This window comes from Oryx dammah, unplaced genomic scaffold, assembly GCF_014754425.2.
Source record: "Oryx dammah isolate SB20612 unplaced genomic scaffold, SCBI_Odam_1.1 HiC_scaffold_11227, whole genome shotgun sequence".
Lineage (NCBI taxonomy): Eukaryota > Metazoa > Chordata > Mammalia > Artiodactyla > Bovidae > Oryx > Oryx dammah.
This window is the reverse complement of record NW_024080620.1, coordinates 2,138,367-2,164,106: the sequence shown is the minus strand read 5'-3', so window position 1 is coordinate 2,164,106 and position 25,740 is coordinate 2,138,367. Positions and strand designations below refer to the sequence as shown.

At 39.4% G+C, this 25,740-nt stretch overlaps 1 protein-coding gene across 1 annotated transcript in view; it reads right to left on the bottom strand.

Annotated features, from left to right (window-relative positions):
* Positions 1-4,447: 4,447 nt before the first annotated feature.
* LOC120861095 (glutamate-rich protein 3-like) overlaps positions 4,448-25,740 on the bottom strand; it is a 125,303-nt gene continuing 104,010 nt past the window's right edge. The window contains exons 13-15 of the mRNA XM_040236757.1: positions 14,973-15,098; positions 7,325-9,699; positions 4,448-6,721 (exon numbers count right to left, since the gene is read on the bottom strand). Of these exons, the coding sequence (XP_040092691.1) occupies positions 7,343-9,699; positions 14,973-15,098 (2,483 nt within the window). The 3' untranslated portion in view covers positions 4,448-6,721; positions 7,325-7,342. The remainder of the gene's footprint in view (positions 6,722-7,324; positions 9,700-14,972; positions 15,099-25,740) is intronic.

The following is a 25,740-nucleotide window of genomic DNA, read 5'->3' as shown; positions in this document are numbered from 1 at the left end:
GTGCCTGATGAACTATGGATGGAGGTTTGTGACACTGTACAGGAGACAGGGATCAAGACCATCCTCAAGAAAAAGAAATGCAAAAAAGCAAAATGGCTGTCTGTGGAGGCCTTACAAATATCTGTGAAAAGAAGAGAGGTGAAAAGCGAAGGAGAAAAGGAAAGATATAAACATCTGAATGCAGAGGTCCAAAGAATAGCAAGGAGAGATAAGAAAGCCTTCTTCAGTGATCAATGCAAAGAAATAGAGGATAACAACAGAATGGGAAAGACTAGAGATCTCTTCAAGAAAATTAAAGAAACCAAGGGAACATTTCATGCAAAGATGGGCACAATTAAGGACAGAAATGTTATGGACCTAACAGAAGTAGAAGATATTAAGAAGAGGTGGCAAGAATACACAGAAGAACTGTACAAAAAATATCTTCATAACCCAGATAATCACGATGTGATCACTCACCTAGAGCCAGACATCCTGGAATGTGAGTCAATTGGGCCTTAGGAAGCATCACTATGAGCAAAGCTAGTGGAGGTGATGGAATTCCAGTTGAGCTATTTCAAATCCTAAAAGATGCTATTGCAAAAGTGCCACACTCAATATGCCAGCAAATTTGGAAAACTCAGCAGTGGCCACAGGACTGGAAAAGGTCTGTTTTCATTCCAGTCCCAAAGAAAGGCAATGCCAAAGAATGTTCAAACTACCACACAATTACACTCATCTCACATGCTAGTAAAGTAATGCTCAAAATTCTCCAAGCCAGGCTTCAGCAATACATGAACCATGAATTTCCAGATGTTCAAGCTGGATTTAGAAAAAGCAGAGGAACCAGACATCAAATTGCCAACATCCATTTGATCATCGAAAAAGCAAGTGAGTTCCAGAAAAATATCTATTTCTGCTTTATTGGCTATGCCAAAGCCTTTGACTGTGTGGATCACATAAATTGTGAAAAATTCCAAAAGAGATGGGAAACCCAGACCACCTTACCTGTCTCTTGAGAAACCTCTATGCAGGTCAGGAAGCAACAGTTAGAACTGGACATGGAATAACAGACTTGTTCCAAATAGGAAAAGGAAAACTGGTTCCAGAATACGTCAAGGCTGTATATTGTTGCCATGCTTATTTAACTTATATGCAGAGTACATCATAAGAAATGCGAGGCTGGAGGAAGCACAAGCTGGAATCAAGATTGCCAGGAGAAATATCAATAACCTCAGATATGCAGATGACACCACCCTTATGGCAGAAAGTAAAGAAGAACTAAAGAGCCTCTTGATGAAAGTGAAAGAGGAGAGTGAAAAAGTTGGCTTAAAGCTCAACATTCAGGAAACTAAGATCATGGCATCCAGTCCCATCACTTTATTGCAAATAAATGGGTAAACAGTGGAAACAGTGTCAGACTTTATTTTTGGGGGCTCCAAAATCACTGCAGATGGTGACGCTTACTCCTTGGAAGGAAAGTTATGACCAACCTAGACAGCATATTAAAAAGCAGAGACATTACCTTAACCACAAAGGTCCATCTAGTCAAGGCTATGTTTTTTCCAGTAGTCATGTATGGATGTGAGAATTGAACTATAAAGAAAGCTGAGTGCCAAAGAATTGATGCTTTTGAACTGTGGCATTGGAGAAGACTCTTGAGAGTCCCTTGGACTGCAAGGAGATCCAACCAGTCCATCCTAAAGGAGATCAGTCCTGGGTTTTCATTGGAAGGACTGATGTTGAAGCTGAAACTCTAATACTTTGGGCACCTGATGCAAAGAGCTGACTCATTGGAAAAGACCCTGATGCTGGGAAATATTGAAGGCAGGAGGAGAAGGAGATGACAGAGGATGAGATGATTGGATGGCATCACTCAATGGACTCACTGGACTTGAGTTTAGGGAACTCTGGGAGTTGGTGATGGACAGTGAGGCCTGGTGTGCTGCATTCCGTGGGGTCACAAGAGTCGGACATGATTGAGTGACTGAACTGAACTGACCATTGCAATAATTAGTAATGTACATCTGATCAAAATAACACACATAAATTTTGATAAACCTTATACATGAAAAGTAAAAGTAGAAATGTGCGTTTAAGGTAGTGATTTCTATGTTTAATTAGTTTGTGTATCTGTGAACAAATATTATTTCCTGCTACAATGATAGTGTTCATCATCATTTGTTACTTTTTTTTTTTTTTTTTTAAGATATACAATGGGGCTTCCCTGGTGGTTAGGATGGCAAAGAATCTGCCTGCAATGCAGGAGAGCCAGGTTTGATCCCTGGGTTGGGAAGGAATTGTTACCAATTCCAGTATTCTTGCCTGGAGAATTCCATGGACAGAGAAGCCTGGCAGGCTACAGTTTATGGGATTGCAGAGTTGGACACGACTGAGCGACTCACACTGACACAAGTACAGTATCTGTGCATGTCACATAAATAAACAAATGGGAATGGAGTTAGTTTGCTTGTATTGTGCACCAATGTCTACTTTGAACTCCTAAGTAATTTACCAAAAATGATGGACTGATAAAATACCAAAGATGATTTAAGAGGCTTATCAGCTGACAAGTCAATTAGGTTCTCATTTAGTTTTCTTGAAAACAACTGAAAACCACTTGAATTGCAGAAGGATTTATTAACCAGCCATTGAAGTCATTACCTTTCTCAATACCTGCACCATATTTCAAGTAATTTCTTTGTCATTTTGTGTCATCCCAGAGGCAACACAGTAAAACTGGTAAATGGATGAAGAGCTGGCCTCTATTATGAATGAGAGTGGGAGATTGACAAAAGGGAAGACCTTGACTCAGGCTAGATCTCAGGCGGTCCATTTTATGACAAAAGTGTATATGGAGGTTGACATCCACAAAGTAGCCTTCATGCATCCTTTGAAAAGCTTCATCTCCCCTCAGAGGAACACTAGCTTGAGGGTCTCTGTGTCACATTAGTACCAAGTGCCTGAACAAGTGTGAGATTTCTCCTATAATTTTGTCCTTCCTATACCCTTTGATTATAAGCAGATGTTAATAAGACCAGGAAATGTTTGACAAAGGAGGCAGAGAGTAAGTTTTTCTATATTCTTTGGTATCAGCTTATCTGTTTCAGGTATTTCTATGTACCTCATTTTCTCTAATAAAAATGGGGATTTGCATCATTACAAAATATGACACAGTTGCACAGATTATTAAGTAGTCTGAGACTTCTGATTGGAATTTCAAAGGGAGTGTGCATTCTCAAACATCTAGCATTTTATTGTAGAGCTTATGTTTTCTGTTATTTTGAAAAGCATAGTTTTCCTGTTGCAAGGCATGATATTAGAGGGAAGGAGAAAACATAATAAAAGGGGAAAAAGGGTGAGTTTGAGAACAGCTTTTAAAGAATTCCAGTTGTATTTATTCTCTGTTCTTTTGTACCTCTTGTTTCTGGCCACGTAACTGGGAACATCTTTCAAATGACACAATCAGACGGTTTAAGAGACTAGAAGAAAATGTTATCAAGGTCAGAAGTCTCCTCTCAAGGGCCACAGTCCTTGAAGCTGTTGGAATATTTTACATACTAGATGAATCTTTTTTACAGTCTTCTTTTCTCAAATAATGATTTCCCATTGCAATCAAAATAATTGATCTTAGAAGTTTTAAAGAACTCAACTATAAATTTAAAACACAAGAGTTTACAAAGTCATAGAAAAAGCTTCACTCAAGTATTTCTGGCCCTGCTCTGGTTGTCCAGTGACTAAGACTTCAAACTCCCAATGCAGGGGGCCCAGTTTCCATCCCTGGTCAGAGAACTAAATCCCACATAACTCAACTAGAAATTCAAATGCCAAAACTCGGGATCCTGAATGCTGCAACTAAAACCTGGCGGAGCCAAATAAATAAATATTTTAAAAATAAAATTGTTAATAAAAGAAAGAAATTCAAAACCTAATTCTTCCTATCTTTACTTTGGTTGTCTATTTTTCTTTTGAATTATTTAAATAATCTATCATATTCTTTGGTTGATACTGACTGGAACAGTAACCCTTTTCTTATTGATACATTATATATTAATGAGGTTTGATTTTTATCCCTACAAAGTAAATAAAAATATGTAAAGATTCACATATAATACCTTAGTATGTGTTTAATATTCCTCTTCCTAGAAGGAAGTGTGTGTGATTTTTAAAAAAGTCAGAGTTTGGAGTGAGAAGACCTGAGACTGATTATGATTTTAGACAAGCTACTTAATTGAACTTCTATTTGCTTATCTATGAAATAGTGATAACAGTTTTCCTCTCTGACGTTATTACATGTATGTGAAAGACATATGTAAATATAGAGTGAATATAAACACATATACTCAAAAATACAGACCAATGAAAATAATTCTCTCTGCTCTACTCTGTGGAGTTTAAATTTTAAGGAAATGACAAAGAAGATTTTAAAAGTCTAGTCTTATTTATAAAGGATCATGTATGTCTTATATATATGCATATGGTTAATTTATGCTTTTAATGATGAAACTAGGGAAAAAATCAGTTCAGTTGAACACATAAATAATTTTATCAACATAGTATTTTCAGAGAAAGAATTCACTTCATTAAACTATCACAACACTGAATTTCACAGTTAAACCCACATGCAGATTGTAGTATAATTTTACAGAATGTGTTTTGATGGAATGTGTTAAATATAAAATAATCCAATGCAATTTCCATTTAGCACATTGTACAAAATGAATTCTTCAGTGGAATTAACAAGTTCATAATCTCTCCCATAAGGTGCTATATATTCAAAGTGCTCTGTAGCAATGAGGTTGAGATCAAAGAAAAAATACTGTAGAACTCCACACAAATGCAGCTTAGTAATAAATGAAATTGGATATAATGGAGAGGAAACCTATTTTATAATGTAAGACAGTGGAGATCTATGATGTGCCATGAGTGATGTTCATCCTTAAAAGGGGGCGGGGCAGAAGGATTTCACATATATATCATTACAGTCATAATAAAAATGAGTTTAAAGTTGAGGTCATCACTTTTATAGTGACCATCATTTCCTCAAGTGAAAAGAGAGAAGAGACACAGAGGGTAGAAGAGACAGAAAGAGACAAAGTTCACGATACTTCTGCAATCCATTTTCCAACTGAGACTAATCTTCAATACAATCAATAGTCCGTGACAGCAGTTTTCAGACTATAGTGTACATCAGAATTACCCAGAGGGCTTGTTAAAACACCAATTGCTCTGCCCCACCCACAGAATTTCCAATTTAATAGGTATGAGATGAAGGCAGGAATTTGTATTTGGAACAGTTCTAGGTGATGCTGATATCCTGATCAAGGCCTCGTTTTGCGAACCACTGGTCCATTATATTAATACCTTTGATCACTGAATGACTCCTTTATTAAAATGAAACACACCTCTAAAGATAAAAAAAAATAAAGATAATATGCCTGATTTTTAGGGACATAGGGCAACCAGTGTGGACTGTATAATGATTAGGGCAGCAATTCTCAACTTTTTCTACACAGTAAAATCAACTGAAAAATTAAAACAACAAAACAAAAAACTAATGCCTACACCCATCTAAAACTAATTAGATCTGAATCCCTGGGGTAGGATCAAGGATTGATTCATTCATGAAAGTGCCCCATGAAAGTCTAATGTAGTGTAACTGGAGAATCACTGCTTTAGGACATCTTTCACCTCCTTACATAATGAAAAGATAGCAAAACATGCGCTCTTTGAGACACTGGTGTATGAACAGAGATGTCACAGGGAAATTTAAATCCCCAAGAGACACAGCTACACAACTATTTCTAGTGATATGGGGGCCAGGGGTAATTTAGAAAGCAGTCATGACTGTTGGTTTGCAATGCACTGCAGGGTTAGTTCACAGGTTTGAAATAACAGAACCTGGGAAGGTGAGCAGCATGCTAATTTAATCCGAGTTTCTTTTCCACTGAATGACACCAACCAGAGTCTAGAGTCTCAAATGTTGGCATATAGGCTGATGTGCAATGTTTACCTGCTATAATGATTGTTACTCATTTTACTCAGCTAAATTATTTACTACATTAATTTAATTTGAGTGGCCCTATAAATAAGTCCCCCAAGGATAAAATGCCACAAGCTTTACCTGTTCACCTCAGAAAGCAAGACTATAGAAACATGCAGAAAGAAAGGGCATTTTGAAATAAGATTTAGACGTTAAATTACTGATCTGGCATAAATAGAAAGCATGACTATTTATTAGTAAATAGACATGCCATGGAACCCTTTTCGAGAAGGGCTTACAGGTCTGGAGCAATCTTTAGCATTGAAGGTACCTGGAAGAACATTTAGAGCTCATTTTCACAGAAAAAGCCAAAGATTTTAAATCAAATGCTCATGTATGAAGCTGGGACTAATATGTGATTATAAATAAATAGGAATTTAAAGAAACCCCAGATATCAGGACTGGGCCTTTCAGGTAATCTTTGGTAAAAGTCAAGCATTTGAAAATGATCAGTTTAATTTGAATATAGACATGTTAACTGTGTAGAATTAGGTAAGAGCCTTCCAGTCCTCCATCAGAAACCAGCACTCTAGGAAGGAGCTGAGCACCTCTTCTCAAGGTGTGTGAGGTGCTACAGACCAGCTGGCAGACTGGGAATCGCTCAGACAAGCACAGGGATTAAAAAAAAGTTCTGGTGAGATATTCGGGTGAATCCTTCTCCTCCACTCCAAGTCTTCTGGAAGACATCTTGAAAATATCCTGAAAGACAATAAAAAGGATAGAACTATGAATATAATCACTCAGAATAGTAGAAACCAGGCATTAAGTATACATCGTGCAAATAATAGAAATACAAGGAAATGCTAGAAATAATTTTGGTCTTTGGTTATAATCATCAGTATTTTACAGATATACGTTTTAACACGCTTCAAATATTTTAATATATTTTATTAATTTATGCTATATATATTTATTAAACTTCACAGAACTTCAGAAATAAAGACAGAGATCCCGTTTAAAGGCAAATTAAGCCTTTTTCCTTTTGTCCCCATGGCACACGCTCTCCTCTGTATCCATCTTCCTGGCCCTGTAAGGGAGAGGAGGAGGATCTCACTGCTTGAGAGCTGTGCTTGCAAAGACAGAGGCTGGGATTTAGAGTTGTAGAGGGGGTAGAAATGGGTCCCTGTATGCCTCTGGTCTGCCTGTCCATCTTGCCCAGCCCCTATCCTGATGGGCTCAGCAGCCCCTGGGACTGAAGCCTGTGTGTGCAGGCACTGATAAAGGGATGAGACAGCCCACAGGAGAAGAGGCCCCAGGTGGGAGATCTGTGTAATCCTGCAAACAGGTGGGGCTTAAACTCACCATCAGCCATGAAGTCTCTTAGGCCTTTCCCGAACTCAAGGAAACATCCAGGTCCTCACTTCCTCTTTGCACTGAACGCTCTTGCTTCTCTTGGATTTCCCTGCAGTTGGGCTTTTCAGGGAGTGTTTCTGTGTCCTGTGGACTCTTTCTCCTGGCCTCTGACCTGCTCTCTTGCGATAATTCCAGTCTAAATTCTTCAGCTTCCCCTGGCTCCTGCTCCCCATCAGGACTCCCCATCCCTGCCTCCTCTCCCACCACCTCAGACTCAGCCTCCAGAGTGGTTTCAGCCTTCTCTGCCTCCCCAGCTGCCCCTGGCTTTGGAACCTTCCTTTCCAGGTTAGAAGGTTCCTCTGGAGCCTCAACCTCAGCCTCCAGTGCCGAAATCGCAGTCATCTCCTCGGCCACTGACTCATCCTCCCTGCTCAGCACTGTCCTCTCTACAGCCACCTTCTCTGCAGCTGCTGTTTCTCCTGGCATCTCATACACTGTGTGCCAAACTTCCTCCCCAGCAACATCTGAAAAGGAGGAGACTTTATTTGCTTCTATCTTCCCCTCAGCAGAATCGTCCTCCCTCTCTGCAGCTTCTTCTGAGGCTCCTGCTCCTTGATGGGGATCTTCCACAGTCATAACCATACCACGCACGCTCCTGTCCCCCTTAGGGTCCCCATTCTTCGGCACTCCTGTCCCCAGTGTGCACTCTTTATCCCCCTCCTCCTCTGCGTCCTCATCCATCATGTCACTGAATTTTCCTGCCATCGTGGAATCTCCCTCGGGAACATCTTGGGTCAAGGCTGTGCTGGCTACTCCCTCTGGCCCCTTTAAAGGCCCGTCTTTACTCTTCCCTTCCTGGCTAGCGACCATGTGTTGATCTTTGGTTGCAGACCCCTGGGCCTCACCTGCATCCCTAGGAGTCTGCACCCTCTCTGTAGACTTGGTTTCGGGAGCTCCTGACACCCCCTCTCCTGCAGGGGGGCACTCCTCTTCCTGCTCTTCGCGGGCCACACTCTCACTAAAGAGCAGCTCTGCTGAGCCTCTGTGCTCTGTGATTCCGGCATCTCTCAGTCTTTCCCCACCTTCCCTCTTCCCCCAAACCGTTATGTTTTCTAGGGAATTTTCAAATCCAGGGGCTGCTTCAAACATGCCAACCTCCTTGTCTCTCAGGGAGTCCTCTCCTCGTTGCCCTGCGTCTTCAGTCACTGCGGGTGCCCCCGTGGCTGCTTCATCCTCGGCATCACACTCCATTTCATTTGGGGAGGCTTCGGTCTCTTCCTCTGGTCTTTCCTCCTGCACAGGTTCCCCCTTTTTCCCTTTAAGATTTTGTTCCTCTTCTAAAGTGCCTTCATCCTGAAGCACCTCTGCCCTTGTCCCCTCTTCTTTCTCAGATTCAGTTTCCCCCAGAGGTGTTTTTGACCTCTCAGCTTTCCTCCTCTCTCTCTTTTCTGAGTCTAATTCCTCAGGTAACATTTCTTTCCTGTCATCATCTTTATTAGACTCTGACTCCATCACCATCCCCTCCTTTTCCACCTGGTCCTTACGAAGTCCTTCCAGGCTGTCCACTGAACTCCCCATCTGAGTAGCCTCAACCTTCTCAGAAGTGGAGGAGCTCAAAGGTGTCTCCATCCCTGTGACTGCCTCTCTCTCTTTGGTTGGCTCGTCTCGCCCCAGCATTGCCTCTTCTAAACCCTCCTCTCTGTCAGATGTAGCGTCTTTCATGGGTTCCCTGTCCTCTAGGTCTATGCATGCTTCCTCTTCACTGTCCTGCATGCCCAGCTTTGCAGACCCAACCACACTCACAGCCGCACTCTCAGACTCTTCCTTCTCTGGCCTCACTGCCTCTCTTAGGGCCGCTGTCTCCTGAGCACACCCTGAGTTCAGAGCTGCTGCCTGGCTTGCCAGCACTGCCCTCTCTGAAGCCTGCCCACCTTCAGAAGCTGCCTCCTCCATCTCCAGCACTGTTTGCATCAAGGCCTGTGCCTCAGCAGCCTCACCTTCATTCAGACCTCCAGAGTCTTTTGCTACTTCTCCTTCTCTGGCACCTAACCCTTCTTTATCCTGCTTTCTATCCCCTTCTGCTTCTGCCTCTGCCTCAACTGCCATGCCCTGAGAGAGCTCTCTTTCCTCTGTAAACTGTCCTACTAATGCCAGCTGTTCTACTTTTGGCTTCCCCTGCCCTGAGGGAACCTCATTAACCCCGGCTTTTCCCCGCAGTGCTGTATCCCCTTTTCCTTCTGTGTCAGCATCCCTGTGTTGAGGACCTTCACCTTCCTCCGCTGCTTCTTTCAGCTCCAGGGTATGCTCTTCTGATGCAACTTGCTTGGACTTCTTGTTTGAGCTCAGTGCAGTCCTTTCCTCCACCACTAGATTCCTATCCAATGCTATAAAATAAGGTTAGAAATCAAGGTTACTTTAATCAAAGTGCAGGAGGAGACATTACATATAATTTTCTATATATAAGAGATATTTATATATAATATCAAGGGGCTACTGATATTACATTTCATTTCCTCAATTCTAGGATGCCATCAGCTGTAACATGCACCATGATTTAATAATGGCTTTTCGTGATGAAAAAAAAAAAAAGAGCTATCAAATTTAATGGACACACATTGATATTAAAGGAAATTGAACATCAGAACTGTTGAAAACAAACAAAAAAAACCCCATGTATTAGAATAATAAAATCTCTCTCCCTCCCTCTCTTTCTTATACACACACACACACCCATACACACATACATATATCCCACTTTTAAATGAAATATTAGGACTTGCAGAAAAAATTATGCAACAAGGAAAATAGTGAGGATTTCATTTTAGCAATCATTGTTCCCTACAGGACCATAATATGCTCGTTCTCAGCCTAGGTTTCTTGTACTCATGTGAGCATTTAGCAAAAGAATCATAATACAATATGAACTGATCATTATCCCATACATTGCTCCCATTAAAGCTGCTGCTGCTGCTAAGTCGCTTCAGTCATGTCCGACTCTGTGTGACCCCATAGACGGCAGCCCACCAGGCTCCCCTGTCCCTGGGATTCTCCAGGCAAGAACACTGGAGTGGGTTGCCATTTCCTTCTCCAATGCATGAAAGTGAAAAGTGAAAGGGAAGTCACTCAGTCGTGTCCGACCCTCAGCAACCCCATGGACTGCAGCCTTCCAGGCTCCTCCGTCCATAGGATTTTTCAGGCAAGAGTACTGGAGTGGGGTGCCATTGCCTTCTCTGCCCATTAAAGCCACTATATCCAAATTTAGTCATCAAATAACTTCATAGCTCAAGGTAAGACTTTATACTATAGATACAAATTTGTGTTGTAGGTCAGAATACCTCCCCTCTACCTTCAGAAATTGATTTGCCTTTGGCAAAAGAGGATCACAGAGCAAGACAGGACTTTGTAGTCTGGGACAATTTTCAACATAAATAACCTACTTGAAGCATTTCATAAGTTTCTCATCCATACTTTCCTGCCAATCTGGGTGTGTTAGCTATCATACTTCAATAAATACAAGTTCAATATTTCTTAAAAGGCTCCAGATAGATTTCTTATCCTTTAGTAAATATGTGCATTTCTGTTGCAGTGATCCACACAAAATAAATAAAAGCATTCCAGACCAAAGGCCAAAGCATTTTAAATTTTCAACTGCAGAATAATACTTAGGGAGATTCAGTTCAGTTCAGTTCAGTTCAGTCGCTCAGTCGTGTCCGACTCTTTGCAATTCCATGAATCGCAACACGCCAGCCTTCCCTGTCCATCACCAACTCCCAGAGTTCACTCAAACTCACATCCATCGAGTCAGTGATGCCATCCAGCTGTCTCATCCTCTGTCATCCCCTTCTCCTGCCCCCAATCCCTCTCAGCGTCAGAGTCTTTTCCAATGAGTCAACTCTTCACACGAGGTGGCCAAAATACTGGAGTTTCAGCTTTAGCATCATTCCTTCCAAAGAACACCCAGGACTGATCTCCTTTAGAATGGACTGGTTGGATCTCTTTGCAGTCTAAGGAACTCTCAAGAGTCTTCTCCAACACCACAGTTCAAAAGCATCAATTCTTTGGTGCTCAGCTTTCTTCACAGTCCAACTCTCACACCCATACATGACTACTAGAAAAACCATAGCTTTGACTAGACGGACCTTTGCTGGCAAAGTAATGTCTCTGCTTTTGAATATGTTATCTAAGTTGTCATAACTTTCCTTCCAAGGAGTAAGCATCTTTTAATTTCATGGCTGCAATCACCATCTGCAGTGATTTGGGAGCCCATGCTCAAACTACCGCACAATTGCAATCATCTCACATGCTAGTAAAGTAATGCTCAAAATTCTCCAAGCCAGGCTTCAGCAATATATGAACCATGAACTTCCAGATGTTCAAGCTTGTTTTAGAAAAGGCAGAGGAACCAGAGATCAAATTGCCAACATCTACTGGATCATCGAAAAAGCAAGAGAGTTCCAGAAAAACATCTATTCTGCTTTATTGACTATGCCAAAGCCTTTGACTGTGTGGATCACAATAAACTGTGGAAAATTCTGAAAGAGATGGGAATACCAGACCACCTGACTGGCCTCTTGAGAAACCTGTATGCAGGTCAGGAAGCAACAGTTAGAACTGGACATGGAACAACAGACTGGTTCCAAATAGGAAAAGGAGTACATCAAGGCTGTGTATTGTCACCCTGCTTATTTAACTTATATGCAGAATACATCATGAGAAACACTGGGCTGGAAGAAGCACAAGCTGGAATCAAGATTGCTGGGAGAAATATCAATCACCTCAGATATGCAGATGACACCACCCTTATGGCAGAAAGTGAAGAGGAACTAAAAAGCCTCTTGATGAAAATGAAAGAGGAGAGCGAAAAAGTTGGCTCAACATTCAGAAATGTAACATCATGTCACCTGGCCCCGTCACTTCATGGGAAATAGATGGGGAAACAGTGGAAACAGTATCAGACTTAGGGAGATTAGAGCTTCTCAAATGGTCCTCTCTATGCTTTCTATCAATCTAATCTTCTTTGTTTGTAGAAGACACTGGAATAGATTCTACAAAATAAGTTATAATGCCAGGGAGCCAACTTCCAAATGGTATAAATGTATAAAGTAGGCAAGTGTGTCTTCCTCGTGGTTTTCTCTTGCTTGCCCTTTTGGCTAACCATCTCACCCCTACCCCATCACCAACAATCTCCCAGAAAGCAAAAGCCCTGATCTTACTCACTTCATCCTTACTCTGTTACTCCATCTGAGACTGTCCTATATAACTGCAGTTCCTCTCCTAACACCACACATGGCTGTCCTTTGTTCCTCCTCTTGGCCTTTTATGAGCTATTAAACAAGCCATTATGAAGTTAGACAATAACAGCTGATATTACATTTCCCTTTAAAAATGTATTTGGAAGGTAACTTTTGATATATTCATTCAAAGGAGTAACAGAAACTTCCCCGGGAGAAGGGATAAGCTACCCACTCCAGTTTTGGGGGGTTTCCCTGGTGGCTCAGTCAGTAAAGAATCCCACTTGCAATGCAGGAGACCTAGGTTTGATCTCCCTGGGTTGGGAAGATACCCTGGAGGAGGGCATGGCAACCCACTCCAGTATTCTTGCATGGAGAATCACCATGGACAGAGGAGCCCAGGGGGCTGCAGTCCTTGGGGTCACAAAGAGTCAGACACAACTAAGCACACAGCACAACAGAAACCTCAGGTCTATCAGTAGGGTGCCGTTAAGTTTTATAGGAGGTCCTCAGCATACCACAGCAGTTATTTATTATATTAAATGTAGAGCCAAATGGGCTTCCATGGAGCCAGTTCACCTGAAAGAATACTGTTTGTTTTATTTCATTGCAGATTACTAGATTTAAAACAAAATTAAATGAAAGCCATGAGAAACAACATATCAAGTCTCTTTAATAGCATGTCTATTACTATTCAAATTCCTGCATGAAAGTATACTTCAATAGTTATAAAAAACATTTAAGCCAAGTCCTCTGTTTTGCTAAGTTGACCTCTAAATTTATGGATTAATTAAAGAACATTCAGGAATACAGGGTAATAAAATTGCCTAGCCACTATGTAATAATATATTGTGCCTAAAAGTGGTAATGGCATCTAGCTGAGTTATTACACACACACACACACACACACACACACATAGGGGAGTCAGACATGACATTCCTGAAGCAAGGGAGAAAGCGTAATTGAAGCCCTTCTAAGAAATATCAATACAAAAACATGACGTGTTTTTGCTAGTAACCTCATGGGCTTTTGAAAAAAAATAATGAATATAAGAAACCAAGCAATATTCACAAACAGGGGCAGTTTGATTTAGTGACTGAGTGTGTACTTGGGAGTCAGACAGATCTGGGTGAGAATGCCAGCTCTGCCACATAATTGTGTGAACTTGGGAAACATATCTCTAAGTATTCATTCTCTTATCCATAAAGTGATAATAGCAATCTTTGACTCACAGAATTTTTTTAAGAACAAACCATAAAATGCTTGGCACAGTGCCTGGCACACAGAGAGCCCTAACAAATCTTCCTTCCACATTCCCCTCTCACTGCATACAATATGCAATATTTTCTTGCTTGAATCAGATTTAATAGACAACAGCTACTCTGCCCGCATTGCAGAAGTTTTGGGAGGTATATTAGAACTCCTCTGGTTGAATGCCCACTATGAAAGACTTGGATTCTTAAAGCCCCGAGTCCTTCTGCAACTCAGTCCACTTAAGTTCAGGTGTCACCTGGCCCTCTCCACATTCCCTGGGGGAGCTTGAACTCAGGGAGCCAGTCTAAGTGCAAATCATCTGGCTGCTACTATTTGTCTTGAGTAACAAAGTCCTTTTTCTCTGACCCAGGAATCTTGTATCTTCTGATGCAACTGTGAAACTGGCTAATTTGTCTGCTTGAAAATAGAGTGAAATCTCAAATACCTTACAGGGCTTGATGCCCATCACTAAAAACTGGATGTGGGGGGTAATGTGACCACATGATGAGTCCAATGAAGCCCCCTCTCCCTCCCCTACTTCCACACACACATACATGTATTCAAATCGGGGTATTTTAAAAAAATTATCTACTAAATACAGGGAAACCTGATTTCAAGGACACAGGCTGTGTGACTAGATATGTATGAGTCATGGTCTGTTGAGTCACTCTAATTGGCACTCCTGCAGCTGGAATACTCATCATCCAGAGCCAGGTCATTTGCTGATGGCAATGAATTCTTGCCTAATTTTAAAAAATGAGGAGTTCAAATAAATCATCATGAAATGTGTCTGGGCTCTTCAAGTCTCCAATGGGTCAGTTAGGCACATCCACCTAACTGGGCGACAAGCTAAGAAATAAGATTGGTCTGAAAATCCCTACCAATATTTTCTGTTATTTGCAGTCCCTTTTTTTTTTTTTTACTATCTGAAATCCTTTTTTAAAAAACAAACTCTAGGCACCAGTGTATTCAAAAAAAAGAATGATAACTTTCATATCTGATGTCAGCTCCAAAGCTCCCCTTAATGCCTCTCAACCACCTCCTGCCATCACATTCACTGGTCAAAAAGAAAAGAAAGACGGAAACCAGGATAAGAAGATGAAAGATGGAAATGGCCTGCCTTTTGCAGAGGCTTTCTGAAGAGCTTTCCTAGGTAATGATGTACCCTTACCTGCACCCGCGTCAGCCTCCCGCTTCCTTGAGAGCTTCTCTCCTTCGTCTGTGCTGCTAACAGCGGACTTGGGGTTATAGCAGTAGTGGAGGCGAGAGTCCACAGCTTCAGCTGCTACCTGTTCAACTGATTGGAGGCCACATAAAATACCAAAAGGAATGAAAAACAAGTCAAGCAAACATTATAAGTGAAACAGCAGCAAGTGGGGTTAATTTAAAAGCATTCACATTAAGACCCTGTTTTTAAAATGTCAGGATTAAACAATGTTCAAGCTATGATTTCAAAATGAAAACAAAATAGGAAATCATGAAGTAAAGAAATCCATGCAAAGAGAAACTTACATTAAAAAAAAAAAAAAAAGAGGCAACAGCCGGAAGCAGTGACAGATTTGCCAAAGGCACATGCAATGAAACGACTGTAAAGGAATTTAGTTGCCTTTTCCTTTTTAGAAATGTGTTATGGCTTTTATAATCCCAATCATCACTATTCTTTTAGATCTCTAAAACTACCAGAACTGACTATACTATAAGCATTTCATCCATTAGTAGATATTTCAGTGATGTGACCCCAACACTCCCTGTGGACAGAGCAGAAAAGATATTGCATAATTCCCATAAATTTGACAGTAAAAGCTGCTGTAGACATTTCTGTTTACCTGCACTGATTACTAGCACTGAGCTTTAGGAACACAAAGACCTAAAGAGTTCAAGTTCCATACTAACTGTGTCACCTTGGGCAAGTTCTTTAGCTTAAGGCTCAGTCTCAGCTTCAGTATACTCATCTGTCAAAAAGAGATATCTTAGTGATTATATTGGGATCATTAAATGAAATAATACCTGTGGAACATGTTTATATTTAACTTATTAGCAAGTGCCTAAGAATCTAATAGGGCTTCCTTGGAGGCTCAGTTGGTAAAGAATCTGCCTACAATCAGGAGACCTGGGTTTGATCCCTGGGTTGGGAAGATCCCCTGGAGAAAAGCATGGCAACCCACTCCTGGAGAGTGGAGAATTCTTGCCTGGAGAATCCCCATGGACAGAAGAGCCTGGCAGGTTACAGTCCGTCCTTGTCTATATCCCTTGCTTATCATCGGATCCTGTGTCTAAATCTCTGACAGCTATCATTACACCACTTCCTGGTTAACAGAAGCTCACAGAAGAATACTAGACCTAGATTATCCCTTTTATATAAAAACATAGTTTCTCCAAAATATCCTCCCTATCTTTTTCTCCCTTTCTTTCTTTGCTTCCCTTCTCTCTTACTTTCTTGCTTTCTTTCCTCTCAGATAGGCTGATCCAGTTGATCCAGAGACTGTACTTCAAGAAAAGCAGAACTAGAATGTGATCCCTTGCTCAGTTTAAGGTGAGTTGCTAAGAGGCAGTTAGTTACTTACTCATCCCTCTGTGTTTGGAAACAAAGAGTGAGAGATCTGGTTCACATAACTTTCAGGGAAAAAATGGAATGACTTAACTGCATTAATCTTAAGAGAAAAAAAGGTGGAAGTGGAAAGAAGTTCATCACATAGGCCAAATGTATTCTCTGTAAGCAGTCTTTGAGCATCAGTTTTCCTCACTCATCCAATCCACCAAATATAAAAAGTTTTTTTTTTAATAATAATATAGTTTAGAGATGACATCAACTCATGACAATTAGGTTATCATTGTTTTTTTTTTAATCAAGTCAATCCTTATTTTAGTAACTTTATAACATAGTATGTATAAGTTAGATATCGTCTTTCCTACTATACTAATGCTGGCACTGTTTAACTAGAGAGTCTAAATAAACAGTGTTTTAGGTCTTTGTGTACAAATCTGCTTGACCTACTAAGCAACAGAAATCCCACGGTTGGCAGGACAGGAGGGTGGAGGTGAATCTGATTTGGTATCAATTACTGAAGCTCTGTTTCATCAGAGCCAACAGGACATCTAAGCTTTGCCCCAAGCAGTCCACAGGCTATAAAGAAATATGGTTTACTATACAGTTACAGAATCGTTATGTTGTATACTTGAAATTAATATAATGTTGTGTGTCAATGATACCTTAATAAAATATTTAATATGATTTACAATAATAATAACTAAAATAAACGATTAGCAGCTATTGAACCAAAAGACTATTCTAAGAAGCCAAACAGTACTAGCATAATCTGTAAATTACAGACTCACTCAGAATTTCCTGAAGCATGTAGTCCTTCTTTCTCAGGACTGTAATCACCACTTGCCCATGTCAGCTAGCTTGCCCCTGGAGGGTTAGGTTTTGGAAGTCAGTGACAGCCTGTACAGGTAGGTGCTGCCTGATTCAGATTTAGCAAAAATGGGACACCAGCCTGAGCATCAAGGATTTATTAGGTGCGAGATCAGAAAAGGCCTCACTTGGTCATTTTTTTCTCAGATGTTCTTTTGAAACTGAAACTTAAAAGCAAGACCTCAGCCGGTGTCTAACCTTGACTGTTTCCCACCTACTGTACGGGAGGACAGTGCCTGCTGAGACTCCCGTGTCAGCAGTGTGACACATTGCCCTGTTTCCTCTGTCTATTTAGCTCTTCTTCCCTCAAGGCTCTGCTCCTTCACCTTGCTATATAGATGACCATTAAAAGCAAAGAGAACTGTCAGTTCCCATAGCATCTGCAACAAAATGGAAGAGGCTCATACAGAGAATTCCACAGGAAAACATCTTTTCCACTCAAATGCTATAGGATACTTCGAGATATTTTTAAAATACCAAAATATTATTACATTACAGTATTAGCTTTCTATTATGAAACAAACATTTTACAAATAATATATGTTACTTTCCCCAAGTATGAAAAGAGTACATATTCACTACTTGAAGCTTGAAATAATAATAATTTAAAAATGCAGAGACAATACAACTAAATACAACAACAATATCCTAGATTCACCATTCAGAAACAACTACTAGTCAACATTTTGGCAGGTTTCTAAGTATTTTTTTTTTTACTTTACTACTTCTATAGATAACATTTTGTATCCCATTTTATTCATTTAGCAAAATGTTGTGACTGTTTCCATGTATCATTTAATAAGAACTATTCTTCAATAATTGCATGGACTATTCTAATAAAGATTTACTAAAATTTGGCTAACCAATTGCCTGGTGTTAAATGTTGAATTGTTTCTATTTTTTGTGATTATAAAGCTACTTCAAATATAGCTCATAATTATTTTATTATTTCTGACTATTGCCTCAGTATAAATTCTTGGAATTATTGGGTCAAAGAACATGATAACTTTTAGACACTTTTGATATATGTTTCTCTATGTTCTTCAAAAAAGGAGTTATCAATTAATAATTTCACCTCTAATGATAAGGGGTCTTATGTCCCTGTACTATTATAGACAGTTTCTCAGTTTCCACCAATTCCTTCTAAATTTGATAATTTAGTCATTGAAAAGTGGTGGCAAGGGTATGGTTTTCAATATTAGTAGGCAAGCTTTCTAAATTCATTCCCTTTCCTCTGCTTCTTTTGAGGCTAAACAAACCAGCAATTCTGTATCAGAAGAAAGTTTTGCCAAGAATTGTTTATCTGAATTTTAAGAGCCTAAGAAGACTCTGATGCTGGGAGGGAATGGGGGCAGGAGGAGAAGGGGATGACAGAGGATGAGATGGCTGGATGGCATCACTGACTCGATGGACGTGAGTCTGAGTGAACTCCGGGAGTTGGTGATGGACAGGGAGGCCTGGTGTGCTGCGATTCATGGGGCCGCAAAGAGTCGGACACGACTGAGCGACTGAACTGAACTGAACTGAACTGAAGAAGGCCATATAAACAGAGTAAATATATACCCAGGTTTATGCCAAGTTCCTGGTCACTTTGAAAACTATGACTGTTCTTTGATCATTTTTTGTGTCGCCAATCAGTTATCTTCCCAGCAACTCACTGAGACAAAATTCATGCCTGACATCATCTACCTACACAGTGAAGATGTTCGTATGTTACCTTTGGCATTGAAACATGGCTTACAAAAACCCAGGATTAATTACACCTCAAGACCACACCTGTTCAAAGATAACAGATTCAGAAAGCTAAGGTCTATCCTCTACAAAGTGGCGAGAATAATCTTTTCAAAACTTTACGCTTATGTCATTTGTATGCTCTGATTTTTCCAGTGACTTCTTATTGCAGAATAAAATCCTCCTAATGGCATAAGGTTTTTTTTTCCCTCTGGCCTCATCTTCTCCCACTCTCAGCTTGTCCATTCTGCTTCTGTCACACTGACCTCCTTCCAAATTCTTCACTCAAAAACTATGCCCCCAATTTAGACTCTGCATTTGCTGGGCTCTCTGCTTCTTGTGCTTCTTCTTCAAATGACAGAGTAACTGACCCCTGCACCTCATTTCCCTCTCTGCCCAAGTGTCCCCTCACTGAAAGAGGCCAGCCCTAAAAAACACTACCCCTTCCTCAAACCATGACTCTATCTCTTTGCCTTGATTTTCTTTTCTGCTAGCACTTAGCCCATATGCCCCATTACATGTTTGTTTTTCACTTATTGGGCATATCTCCTCCCAGAATATAAACTTCAATATAGGCAAGCACTTTGTTACATTCACACCGAGAACAGTGTGGCATAACACAGATACCTAACAAATATTTCAGAAGGAATCTATGAAAACAAATAGCTATATGCTTTCACAATTCACTCAGAAATTGTATTTAGAACTGCAACTCTTAATGCATGATTTTCTTGTTCTTTCATCAAGATCATTCTATCCTGCCTACATGATGATAAAATTGCATTTTATTTAAATCCTACTGTTTAGGTTTATATTACTTGGCCAAGCATTATGACTTCTTCTGATTCAAATATGAAAGTATAAAATGCCTACTTCTATATACATTTTACATTATATAAAACTTTATTCTTAATATTTTATTTATATTCATAATGTATGAATTATATTAACTTCACAAATTAAGGCACATGAATTATTCCACCATGAGAATACAATGTGTCACAATGCATTAAGACAGCTTAAACTAAAAATAACAGAGAAAACTAAATACATGTAAATAACACTATGCTCTATAATACTGAATTAACTCCCAAGGACACTCTCTCATTGTAGCTAGAAACTATAATCTTTTACTTTACCCACTTCACTGCATACGACTTATCTTTTCTATAAATTCACCTGATTTTTTGGTGGACTGGACAAAACCTAATTAAGTGTGACATATCATAAAATACTTAGAAGGAAGCTATCACTTTATGTTACCAATGTGAAAGGTATGAAGGCATTAAATGCAGTACTTTACAAATTTATCCATTGCTATAAGTGAAAACAATTCAGATTAAGTTATATTAAGTTAGACACAACAAAACATCATTAATTGTGTGTGACTTTTTGGCACTGAGACGTTCTTAACATAATCACAATTTTTATTCGAAGTCTAGTGGAAAATGATTAATTCAGTGCTATGCAAAATGAGATAGAATCTTTTACACATTATCTCAGCCCCCATTTCATTTCAACCTAAGGTTCTAATCAGGGAGCTAAGTAAAATATTAAAATATACACATTTCAATCTTCACTAGCTTTCTGGTTTAATTTATATAAGCTAAGTTTTGCAGCAGAGTCACCTAAATGACCTTCATTTCAAGCACATAACTTTGGTTCCATCCCTTTCTCCCTCAGCCACCTAAGTGAAGATTTAATTAAGGAGAAGGAACCACCATAGCCTCTCTGCTTGGCATCAATATAACACATGATGCATTCAAGATCTGGTTTATTTTATCTGAAATTTTCTTAGGAATGTTTACTCATATAAAGACTTTTGAGAATATTTGTTATTACCTATTATTTTAAATATTTACAAATTTATTGCATCATTTCCTTGAGTTTATCTTAAAAACATCAGTACCCAACTGTTATTAATCTACTAATCCTTAGAGGTTTTGATACCATAATTCTTTTACATTATCCTGAGTATTTTACAAGGTCCTTGTGCTATTTTGCTTATAAATGTCTTATTTTCCACTGTCCTTTAATCTCTCTGCCTTTAGGTCTCTCTAACCTAGAAATTTTATTCCTTTGTGGAAGATAGGCCATAAAACAAATCTACCAATTCTTACACAGAAAGCATTATTTAAGAAAAGTTGCAGAGTTATAAGATACTAAGGCGATACAGTGGCATAAAATGTACAGTAAATAAGAATAAAAGTACAGTTATATATGCAGATATGAAAAGATATTCAAGATATAGTGTTAAGTGAAAACAACTTGTAAAACAAAATGTATCATGTTTCTATCTGCATATAAAAATGACACCTGTATACATATATAATATGTAGAAGGCAATGGCACCCCACTCCAGTACTCTTGCCTGAAAAATCCCATGGACGGAGGAGCCTGGAAGGCTGCAGTCCATGGGGTTGCTGAGGGTCGGACACGACTGAGCGACTTCACTTTCCCTTTTCACTTTCATGCATTGGAGAAGGAAATGGCAACCCACTCCAGTGTTCTTGCCTGGAGAATCCCAGGGACGGGGGAGCCTGGTGGGCTGCTGTCTATGGGGTCGCACAGAGTCGGACACGACTGAAGCAACGCAACAGCAGTATATATATAATATGATACATTTAGATATGTTTATATAGAGAGAAACTTTTCTGAAATCATGCACACAAAAAAATACTTATCCACAGTTGCTCAGGAACTGAAAATATTGCTCAGGAAATAGAGAAAAGGCCAGGCAAGGAAGACCCTAGCTTTGATCGTATTCTCATCCATTCTGTATTATGAAAACTTTTCAACCAATCTTTTATAAGAAAAAAATTGTTTCAAAAACTTTAAAATGTCTATTACCTTTGATCCAGAAATTAAACTTCTTGGAAACTAGTCTAAGAAAATAATTATTAATTTTAAATTATCTTAGGTAATAAGATATTAGCATACTATTAACAGTAGTGAAAATAGGGGAAACTTAGGGAAATGGTAAAATTATGAAAAAAACACAGGATGGAATAACACACAGACATTAAACATATTCATGAAGATTACATAATAACATAAAAATATTTATGTTATAAGGTTATGAATAAAAAGCAAAATACAACATTTTATAGAAATATGACAACATAGATTTGTAAACTCTAACTTTAGAAATAAAAAGCCTGACCAAATGTTGAAAGTGATTTTTGTGTGTGATAAATCCACAGATATTTTGAAGACCACTTTTCACAATCTCCTAAATGTTATTTTGTAAGCTATTAATGAAAAATAAACACCAAAAGAGTTCTGGAACATACGTACACACAGTTCAGTTCAGTCACTTGGTCGTGTCCGACTCTTTGCGACCCCATAGACTGGAACACGCCAGGCTCCCTGTCCATCACTAACTTCTGGAGCTTGCTCAAACTCATGTCCATTGACTTGGTGATGCCATACAACCATCTCATCCTCTGTCTTACCCTTTTCCTCCCATCTTAAATCTTTCCCAGCATCGGGGTCTTTTCCAATGACTCAGTTCTTTGCATCAGGTAGCCAAAGTATTGGAGTTTCAGCTTCAACGTCAGGATCCTCTCAATAAATATTCAGGACTGATTTCCTTTAGGATAGACTGGTTGGATCTCCTTGCAGTTCAAGGGACTTTCAAGAGTCTTCTCTAACACTGCAGTTCAAAAGCATCAATTCTTTGGCACTCAGCCTTCTTTATAGTCCAACTCTCACATCTATACATGACCACTGGAAAAACCATAGCTTTGACTAGATGGATCTTTGTTGGCAAGTAATATCTCTGCTTTTTAATGCTGTCTAGATTGATCATAGCTTTCTTTCCAAGGAGCAAGTGTCTTAATTTCATGGCTGCAGTCACCATCTGCATTGATTTTGGAGCCCCCAAAAATAAAGTCTCTCACTGTTTCCATTGTTTCCCCATCTATTTGTCATGAAGTGATGGGACCAGATGCCATGATCTTCGTTTTCTGAATGTTGAGTTTTAAGCCAACTTTTAAAGTCTCCTCTTTCAATTTCATCAAGAGGCTCTTTAGTTCTTCTTCACTTTCTGCCATAAAGGTGGTGTCATCTGCATATCTGAGGTTATATATTTCTCCCAGCAATCTTGATTTCACCCTGTGCTTCATCTAGCCCGGCTTTCACATGATGTACTCTGCATATAAGTTAAATAAACAGGGTGACAATGTACAGACTTGACATACTCCTTTCCCAATTTAGAACCAGGCTGTTGTTCCATGTCCAGTTCTAACTGTTTCTTCTTGACCTGCAAACAGATTTCTCAGGCGGCAGGTCAGGTGGTCTGGTATCCCCATCTCTTGAAGAATTGTCCACAGTTTGTTGTGATCCACACAGTTAAAGGCTTTGGCGTAGTCAATAAAGCAGAAGTAGATGTTTTTCTGTAACTCTCTTGCTTTTTCTGTGATCCATGGATATTGGTAATTTGATCTCTGGTTCCTCTGCCTTTTCTAAAACCAGCTTGAACATCTGGAACATTCACAGTTCACATACTGTTGAAGCCTGGCTTGGAGAATTTTGAGCATTACTTTGCTAGCATGTGAGATGAGTGCAATTGTGTGGTAGTTTGAACATTCTTTGGCATTGCCTTTCTTTGGGATTGGAATGAAAACTGACCTTTTCCAGTCCTGTGGCCACTGCTGAGTTTTCCAAATTTGCTGGCATATTGAGTGCAGCACTTTCACAACATCATCTTTTAGGATTTGAAATGGCTCAACTGGAATTCTATCACCCCACTAGCTTTGTTTTAGTGATGCTTCCTAAGGCCCACTTGACTTCAGACTCCAGGATATCTGGCTCTAGGTGAGTGATCACACCATCGTGGTTATCTGGGTCATGAAGATCTTTTTTGAATAGTTCTTCTGTTTTTGCCACCTCTTCTTTATATCTTCTGCTTCTGTAAGGTCCATATAATTTCTGCCCTTTATCCAGCCCATCTTTGCATGAAAATTTCCCTTGGTATCTTTAATTTTCTTGGAGAGATCTCTAGTCTTTCCCATTCTATTGTTTTCCTCTATTTCTTTGCACTGATTCCTGAAGAAGGCTTTCTTATCGCTCCTTGCTATTCTTTGGAACTCTGAATTCAAACGGGTATATATTTCCTTTTCTCCTTTGCCTTTAGCTTCTCTTCTTTTCTCAGCTATTTGTAAGACCTCGTCAAGCAACTTTTTGCCTTTCTTTTTCTTGGGCATGGTCTTGATCACTGCCTCCTGTAATATGTCACGAACCTCCAGCCATAGTTCTTCACACATTAGATCATAAGAAAGTCATAAACCTTGCCATCTAATGTTGAACTCATTTGAATGAAAAGATAACAAAATGTTTTAAAACTATAGAAGTGATCAAGTCAAGAACACAGATTTCCCATAATAGTTGAGAAAAACAAAAAACCTGTACACTTTTCATTTCACAAATCCAAAGAGAAAACCCACTCTTTTCCAAGTGACATGATTCTAGTCGAATGCTTCTATTAGTCTATGCATCACCTAATTAGAGCCCATATTATGTGCAGATTATTTTACAGAAAGCTGTCTACTTTCATAAATCCAAGTAAACAATCTAGTTTTCTGATGTGGAAATAAATGAAATAATAATGTCAAGGTTGCTACTGAACTTTAACATTCTACCTTTTGGGTCAGCTGTTTGCTAAATTGTACAAATATTCTAGATTATATTCCATGTACCAGAACTGAATGATGAAATCCAAGATCGAACTTTTGAATTATTTTATTAAAGAGCTTCAAATGTATTTTAATAAGAATCCTAACTCACATATGGCAAAATCATTTTGAAAATGTAGAGGGTCTTAATGTTATCATTCTAGGGCAGAGATTGGCAAACTTTTTCTGTGAAGGGCCAGACAGTGAATCCTGAGGACTTCGAGGGCCATAAAGTCTGTTGCCACTACTTAACTCTGTCCTTGTAGAGCAAAAGCTGCAACAGAGAATATGTAAATAAATAAGCATGACTCTTTTCAATGAAACTTTATTTTCTGGAACTGTAATATGAATTTATTATAATTTTCATAAGTTATCACATATTCCTTTGATTTTTTCCAATTATTTAAAAATGAAAAAAAAAAATCTTAGCTCACAGGCAATACAAAAAGAAAAGTGGTAGGCCAGATTCAGCCTGTGGGCTGAAGTTTGTCAAACTGTTCATCAGAGTTTTCAACTTATTCTGAGCTAATATCCTACTGGAGAGAAGGCTGAGCGCCAAAGAATTGATGCTTTTGAACTGTGGTGTTGGAGAAGACTCTTCAGAGTCCCTTGGACTGCAAGGAGATCCAACCAGTCTATTCTGAAGGAGATCAACCCTGGGATTTCTTTGGAAGGAATGATGCTAAAGCTGAGACTCCAGTACTTTGGCCACCTCATGCGAAGAGTTGACTCATTGGAAATGACTTTGATGCTGGGAGGGATTGGGGGCAGGAGGAGAAGGGGGTGACAGAGGATGAGATGGCTGGATGGCATCACTGACTCGATGGAAGCGAGTCTGAGTGAGCTCCGGGAGTTGGTGATGGACAGGGAGGCCTGGCGTGCTGCGATTCATGGGGTCACAAAGAGTCAGGCACGACTGAGCGACTGAACTAAAAAAAAAAAAAAACTAACTAAGCTAATATCCCTTGCTACTTCCCCATATTCAGCATGCTTTTATCCTCCTCCATCCCACCTTCAAAATCTTATCTAACCTTTAAAGTCCTCAAATATGTCCTTCATGAAAACTTTCTAGGTGTTCTTTATCAAATGGGCCTTCTCTTCCTTTGAAACTTTCATTT